Source organism: Myotis davidii, unplaced genomic scaffold (assembly GCF_000327345.1).
Source record: "Myotis davidii unplaced genomic scaffold, ASM32734v1 scaffold935, whole genome shotgun sequence".
In the NCBI taxonomy this organism is placed as follows: Eukaryota; Metazoa; Chordata; class Mammalia; order Chiroptera; family Vespertilionidae; genus Myotis; species Myotis davidii.
The window spans coordinates 1,996,295-2,010,243 of NW_006286974.1; the positions used below are offsets into that span (position 1 = coordinate 1,996,295).

Here is a 13,949-nt window from a genome sequence, read left to right on the forward strand (position 1 = left end):
TCCTTCTCTCTCTCTCTCTCTCTCTCTCTCTCTCTCTCCCCCTCCCTTCCTCCCTCCCTCCCTCGTTCCACTCGCTTTAAAAATCAATGAGGTCAAAAAAAGCAAGATGGCAGCGGTATAGGTAAACACCGGAGATTGCTGCCTTGCACAACCAATTCAAAAATACAACTAAAAGACAGAACGGACATCATCCAGAACCACAGGAAGGCTGGCTGAGTGGAAATTCTACAATTAGAAGGAAAGAGAAAAGCACACTGAGACTCAGAGGAGGTGCGGTGCGGAAAAATACAGAGGTAGAGAGGCGCATGCGGAGAGGATTGGTGGCTGAGGACATAGTTGTCTTTTTCAATTGGGAGGGAGTCTCAAGCTCTGAGCTCCAATTCCCGGCGAGTCTCTGGGGACCCAGACTCATACGGGAGAAACTGGACTGCATGGCATCGGTCGGAACTTGAGGGCAGCTTTCTCTCTGAGGTGCTTGCAGCGATTGCCGGGACACTGAGAAGCAGGGCCTCTGAGGGCAGGACTGAGAGCAGCCATAACTGCTTGCTCCACCCTGTTGATCTTACCTAACAAACTGTACCTGGCCCAAGGCCCCAGGGCAACTTGCATTGTGTCACAGCTGGCTCCTGCTGGGTAGCCTCAGGCAAAGGCTAAATTAGCACCTCCTTAGAGATCCAGGAGCCAGTGTGCCTGGTGGTCAGAGTGGGACCATCCATTTGCAGCTCTTCGGATCCATAAAGGACACACTCAGGGGGCAGACTCAATGAGCACCAAAGCCCCATTAAAACAAGTCCTGCTCCATAGTGTCAGCTCCTGCACCGCAGCTCTCCCGCTGTAGTCACAGGTGGTCCTTCCTCACAGCCAACTAGCCTGGGGATCAATTCCTCCCAGTGATGCCAATAACAAGCAAGTACTCCATCAGTGAGCTAGAAAACAAGGTAGGAAAGAATACCCAAGCAGAGCAGCAACTAGAAATAAACTTAAAAAACAGGAGAGCCTAAGAAACCTTTGGGACAACATGAAATGAAACAACATCTGCATAATAGGGGTACCAGAAGTAGAGGAATCTGAGAAAGGAATAGAAAACCTGTTTGAAGAAATGACAGAAAAATTCCCTGACATAGGGAAGAAAAAACTCACACAAATCCAAGAAGCTCATAGAGTCCCAAACAAAAAGAACCCCAAAAGACCGACACCAAGGCACATTTTAATAAAAGTAGCAAATACCAACGACAAAGTAAGAATCTTAAAAGCAGCCAGAGAGAGACACAAAGTTACCTACAAAGGATCCCCCATCAAACTAGCGACTGATTTCTCAACAGAAACACATCAGAACAGAAGGGAATGGAAGGAAATATACAAAGTCATGTAAAGGAAAGGTCTGAATCCAGGAATACTGGGCCAAGCAAGGCTATCAATCAAAATTGAGGGTGAAATGAGGAGCTTCACAGACAAAAAAAGGACTATGGGAGTTTATTACCATGAAACCAGCAATCCAAGAAATGCTAAAGGGTCTGCTGTAAAAAGAAAAAAAATACGAAACAAAGAAGGAAGACAGGAATAAAGAATAAAAATGATAACAAACAAGTATCTATCAATAATAACGTTAAATATAAATGGATTAAAAGCCCCAATCAAAAGACATAGGGTAACCGAGTGGATAAGAAAACATGACCCAAATATTGTAAAAAATCAATAAAATATATTTAAAAAAAAAAACAAAAAAAAAACAAAAAAAAAAACCAAGTGAATCTAAAAATCAAGGGAATACATAATCTGATGAACAGAATGAACTGGTGATTATAATGGAATCAGGGACATAGAAAGGGAATCGACTATTTGGGGGGGAAAGGGGTATGAAGGATGTGGGAGGGGACTGAACAAAAATAGTGCACCTATGGATGAAGGGGGGGGCGTGAGGGCGGAGGTTTGTGTGGGAAACGGGTGGATGGGAGCTATGGGGGGAAAAAGAGGAACAACTGTAATAATCTGAACAATAAAGATTTAATTTAATAAAAAAAAATCAAAAAAATCATGATGAGTGCTCGCTTCAGTAGCACATATACTAAAATTGGAACAATAAAGAGAAGATTAGCATGGCCCCTGCACAGGGATGACAAGCAAATTTGTGAAGTGTTCCATATTAAAAAAAAAAAAAAATCAATGGGGAGTCTGGCCGGCATGGCTCAGTGGTTGATTGTCAACCTATGAACCAGGAAATCACAGTTTGATTCCTGGTCAGGGCATATACCCGGGTTGCTGGCTCGATCCCCATATGAAGGATACCACTTCACAATTCCCTATACATCCAAGCATTTAATAATGTAGAAACAGCTTATCTTCTTCAACTCACTGAGACTGCCCTTTCTCTCTGAAATCAATAAAAATGTATTTTTTAAAAAAATCAATGGAGGGAAAAAATATCCTCAGGTGAGGGTTAACAATAAACAAACAAACAAATAAATCAAACCAAAATTCGATAGGAAAAAACCTGGTTAACCACTAGGAAGAGAGAGGGAACAGGGATGAAAGCTACACCTTTCTGAATGTATCTTACTGTATACAGTCCTACTTCAGAGGCATGACCACCCAAAACAAAAACACACAATGAAATGAATCTAATTGTTTATCGAGTTTATGGCAAAAAATGCACAAAGAATAATTTTAAGTTGCTTTAAAGACAGTATTTTTTTAAATACATATAAAAACAACAAAGAAATCAAACTGCATTCAGCAGTATTAGTTTAGTAATAATATTGGTACTGTTATTTATTGCCTTACGCTCTCCTGTGAAAAAAGACTAGAACTAATGGCAATTCATTAGTTGTATCTCTAGCACTTAGATTACGGTCTTTCAAATAACATTTCCCATCATCTTCAAGAGGCACCTGAGATCTGTAGCAGGAAATGTACCAAATGAGCCTGGAATATTTTGTCATGTATGGAAGAGGCCATTACAGGCTACTAAGTATATGTCAAGAGGGCAAAGGAATCTAATTCACTGGCCAAAGATGGAACAGCTAGGGCATCAAATACCCTCATTTGTCACCTTTGGAGGTTGGTAAAGCACTCTCGTTACTCTAAAAATTGATAAAGAGGGAAAACCAACAAACACTTATCCTACTTTTCCCAAATTGGTAATTAACTATCTAAGAGAACGTGGTGGTGGTTGAACAAAAGAATGAATATACTAAAAACCATTTAAGTGTACATTTTTAAATGGTGACTTTTAAAGGAAAGTGTATCTCAAAACATAAGTCAATGGTGGAAAATTTCTCTTTACTTGAATCCGCTGATCACTCTTTAACCATTACTAAAAGTAGACACCCAGACATGGTTTATGTCCTAATGAAATGAAACAAAGTGTAACTACGACAAATTCTTGCCCCCCCTCCCAAAGGATTAAGTAGTACATAATAGAAGTGAAAAGCAACTTACTTGATTCCTAAAAATCATAATGTATTTGATACCATCAGCTTTAAGGACAGGAAATTCATTCACTATTTAAAAAAAAAATCATAGTTATTAGAATGCTGAGGACTATTTTTCCCAAATTGGTGAAAACATTATCGGATTTTTAACACTTGGTTTTGGTAACCAAACTGTCAAGTAATTCAAGCTTAGTTAACTCTAAACTAATCTACTATGTAGCTATTCTGGTAAGATAATAAATAATTTTCCCCTTTACCTTTAAGTTCATTACAAATTAACATGTATTACTTATGTAACTGAATAAACATGATTGGGACCATGACTAGTGACCATATATCATCTTCTCCCCAGAATTGAAGCTATTGTGAAGCAAGAGCATGTTTCTTTACCTGAGATTTACTTCAAATTGCTCTGGTGGTGGGAAAATTAGTAAAAGGGAGAGAATACTAGTCAATTGTTAAAAATTCTTAAAACTAGATGATATTACCATGGAAGTTCATTACAAGACTCTCCCTACCTTTTATTTAAAAGTTCCATACAAAAAGTTTGCAAAGAAAAGAATATCTATTTACCTTGATAAATATAATTTCATCAGTGTAAGAAATTATCTGTAATATTTATTAGTTTCATGTACTTTAAATTTACTTTGATTTTTAAGAGTTTATTTTTCAAACAAGAAGAAAAACTAAAGTGTAATTCCTAGACTATATACCAGGATAACAAAAAGCTAAGATACAATCTTACTTATTCCTATTTTCCTTCTACATGAGCCAATATGTTAATTTCACCTGAGCAAAATCTGGAAGATCATTTGAGATTTTATTCAATAAAACAAACACCTGCAACAAGCACAAGGGTCAATGTTTTGAGTCCTATAGTGATATAGAGCCCCTATTATGACTTTTGCCATAATGTTACTTATTTTGGTAGCTCAGTTGATTAGAGCGTCATCCCAACATGCCAAGGTTGTAGGTTCAATATCCAGTAAGGCACATATAAGAAGCAACAATGAATGCATAAATAAGTGGAACAACAAGTTGGTGTTTTTTTTCTCTCAAAACAATTTTTAAAAATTGCAAATAAATATTGCAGATATGGTGTTCTAAGCTGTATAAATAATTTACAAAACTCACCATTAGCTGATTTTAAATCAGGGAGAATATGATTCACAAAGAACTCAGTCAAGTTTACAAGTTCATTTGCTTGTGTAATTCCATGCTGAAAAACAAATTTGTAACAGGGTAAAATAACATGAAATACCTGTATATATCTACCACATTGGACATTTTGACAACTTTAGAAAACCAGGTTAAAAAACGGAAATGAGCCCTGGCCAACATGGCTCAGTGGATAGAGTGTCGCCCACGGACAGAAGGGTCCAGGGTTCAATTCAGGTCAAGAGCACATACCTCGACTGCAGGCATGATCGCAGCCCCGGTCGGGGCACAGACAGACATACAGGAGGCAACCAACTGATGTGTCTCTGTCACATCGATGTTTCTCCCTGTCTGTCTCTCCCAGTCCCTTTCACCCTCTAAAAGAAAAAAAAAAATCAATGGAAAGATATCCTGAGGTGAGGATGGAAAAAAAAAAAAAAAGAGCCCTGATCGGTTTGGCTCAGTGGATTGAGCGTCAGCCTGGGGACTGACGGGTCCCGGGTTCGATTCCAGTCAAGGGCATGTACTGTACTGGCAGGCTCCATCACGGCCTGGGTCAGGGCTCCTGGAGGAGGCAGCCACCGGGAGTCTCTCTCACATCGAAGTCTCTCGGTCTCCCCTCCACTGCACTCCAACAGTCATGGGGAAACGTCCCTGGGCGAGGATGAACAACACACAACAGACTTGATCACGCAATTGGAATGAATCAGTGGTTGAGCGTTGACCTATGAACCAGGAAGTCATGGTATGACTCCTGGTCAGGTCACATGCCCAGGTTGTGGGCTCGATCCCCAGTGTGGGGTGTGCAGGAGGCAGCTAATCAATGATTCTCTCTCATCATTAATGTTTCTCTCTCTCCCCTCCTTCCTCTCTGCAATCAATAAAAATAATTTTTTTAAATGATTTTAATAGATAATGAAAGCAATTTCTTAACTCCTAGAGTGCTGAGGAGCGCAATCGCGCTCCTCCCGCAGTGTCCAGTTCTAAGTCTGCTTTTATTAGTGATGATGATATTGCTAAATATGTCAATTCTTTTTTTTAAAATATATTTTATTGATTTTTTACAGAGAGGAAGGGAGAGAGAATAGAGAGCCAGAAACATCGATGAGAGAGAAACATCGATCAGCCGCCTCCCGCACATCCCCCACTGGGGACGTGCCCGCAACCCAGGCACATGCCCTTGACCGGAATTGAACCCGGGACCCTTCAGTCCCCAGGCCGATGCTCTATTCACTGAGCCAAACCGGCCCCGGCTAAATATGTCAATTCTTGCTGTGAAGAGGATGATTTTGTGGAATATATTGAATATGTAACTTCATTTACTTGCGATTCATAATATTTTTCCTAAACTGCTGTAAAATCAGCAAAAATGCCTTGGCAATTTTAGCATAGTTCCTAGGATATTGGTTGGCACTCAAAGGGTTAAATTAACAAACATTGAGCCTCAGCTAAGGGAACAAGTGTGGCATCTGTGAACATTTTGGTCTATAAGAAACTTAAGTGCTTAACACATCAACATAAAGTCCTCTTTGGAAACCACATGAATTCTAATCAGAACTAATAGGTTATCTAGCAGAGTAGAAATATGCATCATCAGAAATATATTCTTCCTTTTTACTTCTGTGGTCACCAACATGTCTGATTTAGAAAGAAAACCATATTGAAAAGATTCACCTTCTGTGTTTGGGCTTTTGATGCCAAAGATGTCACTAGGTAAATGGCTGCATCTTTGTGTTTCCAGTTGACAGATGGATTTTTTGCATATTCCTGCAGCATGGAATTAACATAACCAGAGAAGATTCCTGTCACGGGTCCCTCAAAAAACTTGCATAATCCTCGTACTAAATCACAAGCAGCCCTTCGTCTAGTATCAATATCTATAAAATCAAAGAGAATTACATCATGAGAAAGAAACAATCACCAACCAACTGATCAAATTTATTAAGAAAGCTGCTGACAGCTATCAGCAACATAAACAATGAACAGTTTTCACACACACACACACATACACACACACAAAATAACACAAAATGAGGATGAAAAATAAAAAGGTCATAGTGGTATGATAAACACTACTAAGTACATAAAAAAGAGAAGACAAATGATTTAACCCCTTCCCCGGCAGAAACGTGTATACTCGTTTTCACAAAATGTTCTTTTTCAGTCGTCGACGAGTATACTAAGAAAATATGGTAAAAAAATATGGTTTATAGGAAGACGAGTTACAAACTGTTTTCATAACCAGCATCAAAAATACTATATAGAACCAAAATAAAAAAATTAGTCTGAAAAAGAAACGTTTTTAACAAAAAAATTGTTGGGGAAGGGGTTAACTGATATAGCTCACATAAGAGATGCTTTTTAAGGTATAGGAGTTAAAGAAAGAAAATAGTTTTCTAACAAAAGCCAGTTAAAATGACACTCTAGTCTTAACTCCCTCTTCCATATTCACAAGAAAAAAAGAGCCACTTTAAAACTAGCTTGCCAAGACTGTTAAAAATCAAAATACAGCCCTAGGTGGTTTGGCTCAGTGGATAGAGTGACAGCCTGCGGACCAAAGGGTCCCAGGTTCAATTCCAGGCAATGGCACATGCCCAGGGTTGCAGGCTCGATCCCCAGTAGGGGGCATGCAGGAGGCAGCCAATCAGTGACTCTCATCAATGATGTTTCTATCTCTCTCCCTCTCCCTTCCACTCTGAAATCAATAAAAATATATTTAAAAACAAACAAACAAAAAACCCAAAATACATACCAGATCCTTCCAAATCTCTTCTTATGTACTCCTCAGAATTATCTTCAAAGGCTTCTTCATCAGCAGCTACAAAGATAGATGATATTTCTGTACTCAAAAGACAACCTCTCAAAAGATATGGCAATCACTATACTCTTACAGCTGAGTATGCTGAAAAGTGTGTAGAATTGACATTTTACAGCAAATTGTTCTTTCCCAACACATAACTACTTCATATATTACTTTTCATTACTTAGAGCAGCAAATGCTATCACGAAAGGTTAAGTAATAGATCATTCACATGGACGTGATACCAGCTCACTTGTTCTAATGTGCAGTGTCCCCATAACTGGACTTTAGCACCAACTTTCAAAAGTGAGTGTTGGAAACCAATCCAGGGGGTGCCAATTTTTTATTTTGACAGATAAGGACATTTTAAAAACAAGCTTAACAACTACAATCACCATTATTTCACAAAAATAATTTCAACACCAAAAATATAGGACAGACAACATCAGAATAAAGCTCTGTTCTTTAAATAAATATATCGTTTTAGAAAAACACAAAAGGAAAGACATTTTATTGTCCTTTATTTCCTCATTTTGTTCCAGATAATTGAGAATCACTGATCTAATGACTGAACACAATTCCTACATTTACTACTTGCTCTTCCCAACTAGAAAAAGGAAAGACATTCTGTATACAATCAGTCTCTTAGGACTATCTGAACCTTAAGCACAAACTAAGTGGGCTTTCACTCTATTTAAAAGTTATCAATCACTTCTAATCTCAAGTCAACTGTTGGAAAACAGTTATTTGCCTTGGTGAAATACTAAAATCAAACAAAACCAAATTATTTCCATAAGTTGAGATCCTGGACAGTTACTTTCTTCTCAATATACCAGGATTGTATAAGTTTTATTCAATATTTCCATGAAAAACCTCCACAGCATACAACAAAGTTCATCACAGCAGCATTCATTTCACAAATGCCTTTTATACCAACCACACTTTGTCTTTACAAAATGGACAATAAATGATCTACAAAAAGTTTTATTTAGCAATAAAAAAATTAGAATATGTTACAATAATCAACAGGGAAAAGACTTACTAAACTTATACTAACACACTTTTTAAAAAATCGAGTTTTTGATCCCCTGAAAAGGCTTTACGCTCGCTGTAATTACCTCTAAATTCCATGTTAGGCACAATAACCTTTTCACAGATACTTGTCAGCGTGTTCTGGTCCTCAAACAGATTCTTATAGTGAGGTCTCTCACAAACTGAAGCCAGAAACTGAATTGCATTACTTACCAACTGGAATAAAACACAAAAATAAGCATATTTTTAAAAGCAAAACGGAAAGGGAAGTTGGAAGGGGGGTGTCTTAATTATTTTTCTCCAACATCATCTTACCAAGTCATATTTGACCTCTTGACCTGTTGTAACTAGTAAATTCCAGATGGCTGTGACAAAACGAGGCAGGTACCGTTGAAATTCTTCATCATACTTTTGTGCATACAGTGCAGCATTATCACAAATCTGGGATTTTAGGAGCTCCAATAAGCCTGCTTCCTCTTCATCCTCACATAAGAGAAACCAGAAAACTCAAACATACAACTCTAATGCTACCATAAATACAGAGTAGCTGTAATGCCTGAACTCTTTAAAAATTTAAATCCAAAGCCACTGTCAATTTACTCACCTAGTCTTTCAAATAAATGCAAGATGAAATACTCATTTATTAATTACTGAGAACAGATCCCAAAAGTTTTCAAGTTTTATTTTCTTCTGGTTGCTAAATTATAAAATATTTACATACCAAACTGAAAATAACATATTCCTACAGAAACCTGAATGATAAAGATTACATCACACTTTCCTTTGTAACATGGTTATTGTATTGTCTTACTGTCTCCCAAAAGGTTCTTATTTCAAATGTTAAGATGTGGATTCTCAAATAATATTTTGGTTATAAAATATAAAACAACAATCTAAATCAAGGGTCAGCAAATTTAAGCAGAGCCTGCAGGTCTGCTGCCTATTTTCATAAGCAAAGTTTTATTGAAACACAGTCAGGCTCATTCCTTTTCCTCAATTATACAATTCCTAGTATTGCCTTTGGCTGTGTTCAACTACAACTGCAGAGGTGAGGTGTTGGAACAGAGACCGTATAGCCTACAAAGATAAAAATATTTACGATCTGGTCCTTTACAGGAAAAGTCTGCCAGCCCCAATCTAAACAATAACAATGATTTATATAATACTCTCAACTATAACAGCAATTCACAAAAACTCTTTGAGCTATACTATGAGCCAAACAGCTCATTTCTTAAGGCATAAAAACAGGGGCTGCTACAAGGATGACAAGGTAGTACATGGCACACAGCTCTCTGTAAGAATCTATGTGAAAGGGTCTTTTCCTAGTGGAACCAAATCCTTTTTTGTTGCTTTTTATTTAATAAATCTTAGACATTTGCTGTAAACTCAAGTAGTGACTCTCCCTCTGCAGCCCACTCTCCAAAACTGACTTGAATTACTAATTCCAATTTTTCTTTCACTTGGTGTTGAAGTATTTTAAAATTTTGGTTTTTTATGCTTTTGTTGTTGTTTCTTGGGAAAGGGGGAGATCATAAATACATTAATAAAGAAGCAAATGAGTAATAGAATGAATGGTATGCACAGAAAAGCACATATTACAGAGCCCAGATCAGAAACGTATACATTACACAATTTCTTCATGTCCCCTATTTCCTACGCTGTTTGACTTTTTTAAAAGAGACTATTATTACAGAGGTCCAAGTTTTATGTTTTCTTAATATTTTCAGTGACAAATAATTTTCTATTTCATAAATGTTCACACTGTGAATACTCTAAGGCCTTATTTCAATGTAATAAAATAGCCTAACCTATACATGGTGACTTAAGCCAGGCCCACAATAAGAGTAATTGATTCTGTACACTACACATAACCAAATATGAAACATCCCACATAATTAAATTATTTGCATTCTTGGAATTCTAGCTATTAACAATGCAAGAGTAAATAATTTTTAAGGAACTAGAATGCCAAATGTTCTCAAATAACTTCTTTTCATTTTCTGAAGTCTAAATACCCTCCAAAGTGAGATATAAATGATTATATTTCAAATAATTCTTAATTTTAACAAAAGGCTACTTGGGAAATATTTTAAACAATACTTACATCAGTTTGTAGAAGTTTATTATCTAATGTCAAGAGAGTATGAAAATTGTCCATCCAAGTTTCCATATTATCTTCAAAAAATTCAGGAAGATCCTAAAGAATAAATGCAGACTTGAGACTTTTAATTAAAATAAGTAGGATATTGCCTGGCCAGTGTGGCTCAGGATTAAGCGTTACTCCATGCACTAAGAGGTCACTGGTTCAATTCCCACTCTAGGCATATGTCAGGAAGGCAGTCGATCAATGCTTCTCTCTCCCTTCCTCTCTCTCTAAAAAAATCAATAAAAACATATTTTAAAAATAATAAGCATCTATGTACATAAGTTCCCCCTGCACACACACCAAATGTTTTCCACATGCCTACAGACTCCAAGTCCACACTTCTTAGCCTGAACCAACCATTATCTATTTTCACAAGAATTCTCTGTTCTAATTAGATCTGGCAGCTGAACAAACCATTCTGACTTCTGTCTCTGTTTATACACTTTTGACCACAAATAATGCTGTCTTGATTTCCTGCCCCAATTTAAATCAACTTATTCCTTCCATGTCCAGCTAAGACTGTATGAATGAAGCCTTTCCTTATAAAACTCAGTGTTTACCAGTATATCCCTTTTCCTTTCTGAACTATCACATTTAGTGTAAGATGACCACCAATTCAGACTTGCCGTCTTATACAGTAATGGTTTCGTATGTAAGAGTACTGCCTTCTTAATGAGGTTGATAAATTCCCCAAGGGTAACATTATGCCTTTGGTGTCCCTGACTCTGCCTAACAAGTTATTAAGAAACTTATTCTACCTGACTTCCAGGAAGCAGAATTCAAAAAAAGATATAAGCAGGTTAGGTGCGAGCAAAAAAAACCAAACAAAACACACACACACAAAATGTATAAGCAAAATGTGGGTATGGCATTTTGGGCTGTTCAACTCCTACTCTATCCAATCCTTTTTCTGCCAAGGGCCTTTTGAATATTCCTAACATCATTCGCAGGCCATACAAAATGGTGGAATGCTTTAAATAAATTCAGTGAGGAGAATGTCCCTACCACTGTGAGTCATGCTGTAAGGATTAAGTAAGTCCCTGGCCTTGGCCTTGGCTAGGAACAATGAAAAGGCCAGATCCTTCCTCTAGCCTTTCTCAGTATAGTAATCTGTACCATTAAGAACCCCTTTTGGTTCCTGGAATCCTGAATCTTAATGAAATGAGTCAAGAACAGAAAGAATGACTGGAGGCCACTATTTCAGTAGCAAAAGGGTGATTGGGCGTTTTCTACTATAAAATTGTGATTGTGTTTCCCCTGAAATAACATTGCTTCTTAAACCTTCTAAATGCTGGTTTTCGTCTTGTCTCCCCCAGATGTTTCCAATAAGAGCCTTTTTGAATAAGCTAACCATACATCTCTAAACAAAACATGGCTCACCCAGTGCTAAGACCCATTTAAATGAACAAGAGGAAAGCCTGAGAATGTGATCTCATGGTCTTCAATAAAAGAGTAGAGCAGGGGCGGGGAACCTTTTTTCTGCCAAGGGCCTTCTGAACATTCATAACATCATTCGCGGGCCATACAAAATTATCAACTTAAACTACGCTGCTATATTTGGTCAAACATTTAACTAGCCTCTAGTGCCTTGGCAGAGCCAGACCAAATGATTCCTCAGGGCTTATATGGCATGTGGGCTGGACTTTCCTCACCATTAAAGTTCCCCGTAACACTATTTATAAACAAAGAATGGAGGGAGTAAAAAAACAAAAAACAAAAACAAAACTAATTTCTTTACTTTCAGAAAAATCAATGCTGGCAAAGAGGTCTTCATCAAATGGAAAGTTGCATATTTTTTCAACAAAGAATAAGAATCAAAAACAAGAAATAAAATAAAGCTTACCTGAAAATTTAAACTGTAGAACAGTTTTGAGATCAATATCAGGGAAGAAAAAAGAATTCTCAGAGCAGAGGCATCATTTGCATGGGTACTACAGAGTTCAATGGTGGCCTTGGAAAGGAATTTAGGAACACAGTGTTAGTGTATTGTAACACTTCGTGAAATAAGCTTTGCACTAGGCTGAGATTATCTATATCTCTTCTCCAAAATTTAGCTTTTAATTAGAGATTTTGAAAAATATTTTAAAGTACATATTTTGAAGTTGCTATCATGGTAAAATTAAAAGCTCCAATGTTAGTATTTTGGACTAGATCCTTTCACTCTTCTCTGTGCACACATAAATATACTAGAGGCCTGGTGATGATGGTGGTGGTGGTCCCTCAGCCCCCGTTGTGCCCTCTCACAGTCCAGGAGCACTTGGAGGATGTCTGGCTGCTGGCTTAGGCCAGCTCCCTACTGCTACAGAGGTGGAGAGGCTTGCGTAAGCTGTGAGCCCGGCTTCTGGCTGAGCAGCACTCCCCCTGTGGGAGCACATTGACCCCCAGGGGGCAGTTTCTGCATTAAGCATCTGCCCCCTGGTGATCAGTGCACGCATCACAGTGACCAATCGTTCCACCATTCAATCTATTTGCATATTAGCCTTTTATTATATAGGATTATAAAAACTCTCTTTACATGATCTCATTAAGTAATTCCCCTACCACTTGGCATTTAGGTTGTTTCCAATTGTGTATTATTCTAACTGTAATAAATAGGCCTATCTAGAAAACTTTGTGCACACCTCTAATTTTCATAAGTTGAGATTCTATAAGTGTATTACCAAGGCATCAGAGTAGGCTATGAGCATAGAGTTTGGAAGCCAGATAAACCTAAATATAACCCAAACTCTGTTACTCACAATAAGCATTACTTTGAGCCAAATTAAGTTATTTTAGCGAGATCCAATCTCAACTATATAAGAACAATGCCTGCCTCATAGAGAAAATATGCAAATTAAATGAGAAAATCTACATAAAAGGTCCTAGTGCTTCGTGTACAACTACTATGTAAAAGACACTCAACAATTGTTACTTCCTATATCCTGCAGCTAGAAAAAAATACTGACTGGCCAGTGTGGCTCAGTGGTTGACCATCCACCTATGTACCAGGCCATCAAGGCACATGACCCAGTTGTACGCTCCATCCCCAGTAGGGGGGGTGCAGGAAATAGCTGATCTATAATTCTCTCATCAATGATGTTTCTATCTCTCTCTCCCTCTCACTTCCTCTCTAAAATCAATAAGAATATACATATATTTAAAAAATGAATATTAAGGTGTTCTTAATGAAATGTCAAACTCTAAAAAGCTACTGTATTTGCCGGCGTATAAGACGATTTTTTGGCCCTGAAAAATATGCCTCCAAGAGGGGGGTCATCTTATACGCCAGGTACACTTCAGATAGACTGCCCATAGTGCTTGCCCCGTGCCGTAGTGGCCTCCCGATGCCCGCCCACTTCATTCCACATACCGTTCAGGCATCAGCAGCGCTGCTGGGTGTATG

General features: G+C 37.8%; 1 protein-coding gene across 2 annotated transcripts in view; it reads right to left on the reverse strand.

The window, feature by feature from the left end:
- The window catches only part of CSE1L (CSE1 chromosome segregation 1-like (yeast)), a 60,264-nt gene that overhangs the window by 16,417 nt on the left and 29,898 nt on the right, over positions 1-13,949 (reverse strand). For both annotated transcript variants that reach the window (XM_006758806.2, XM_015560720.1), the window contains exons 7-14: positions 12,411-12,518; positions 10,526-10,618; positions 8,737-8,904; positions 8,508-8,637; positions 7,342-7,407; positions 6,264-6,466; positions 4,566-4,650; positions 3,439-3,500 (exon numbers count right to left, since the gene is read on the reverse strand). In XM_006758806.2, the coding sequence (XP_006758869.1) occupies positions 3,439-3,500; positions 4,566-4,650; positions 6,264-6,466; positions 7,342-7,407; positions 8,508-8,637; positions 8,737-8,904; positions 10,526-10,618; positions 12,411-12,518 (915 nt within the window). The remainder of the gene's footprint in view (positions 1-3,438; positions 3,501-4,565; positions 4,651-6,263; positions 6,467-7,341; positions 7,408-8,507; positions 8,638-8,736; positions 8,905-10,525; positions 10,619-12,410; positions 12,519-13,949) is intronic.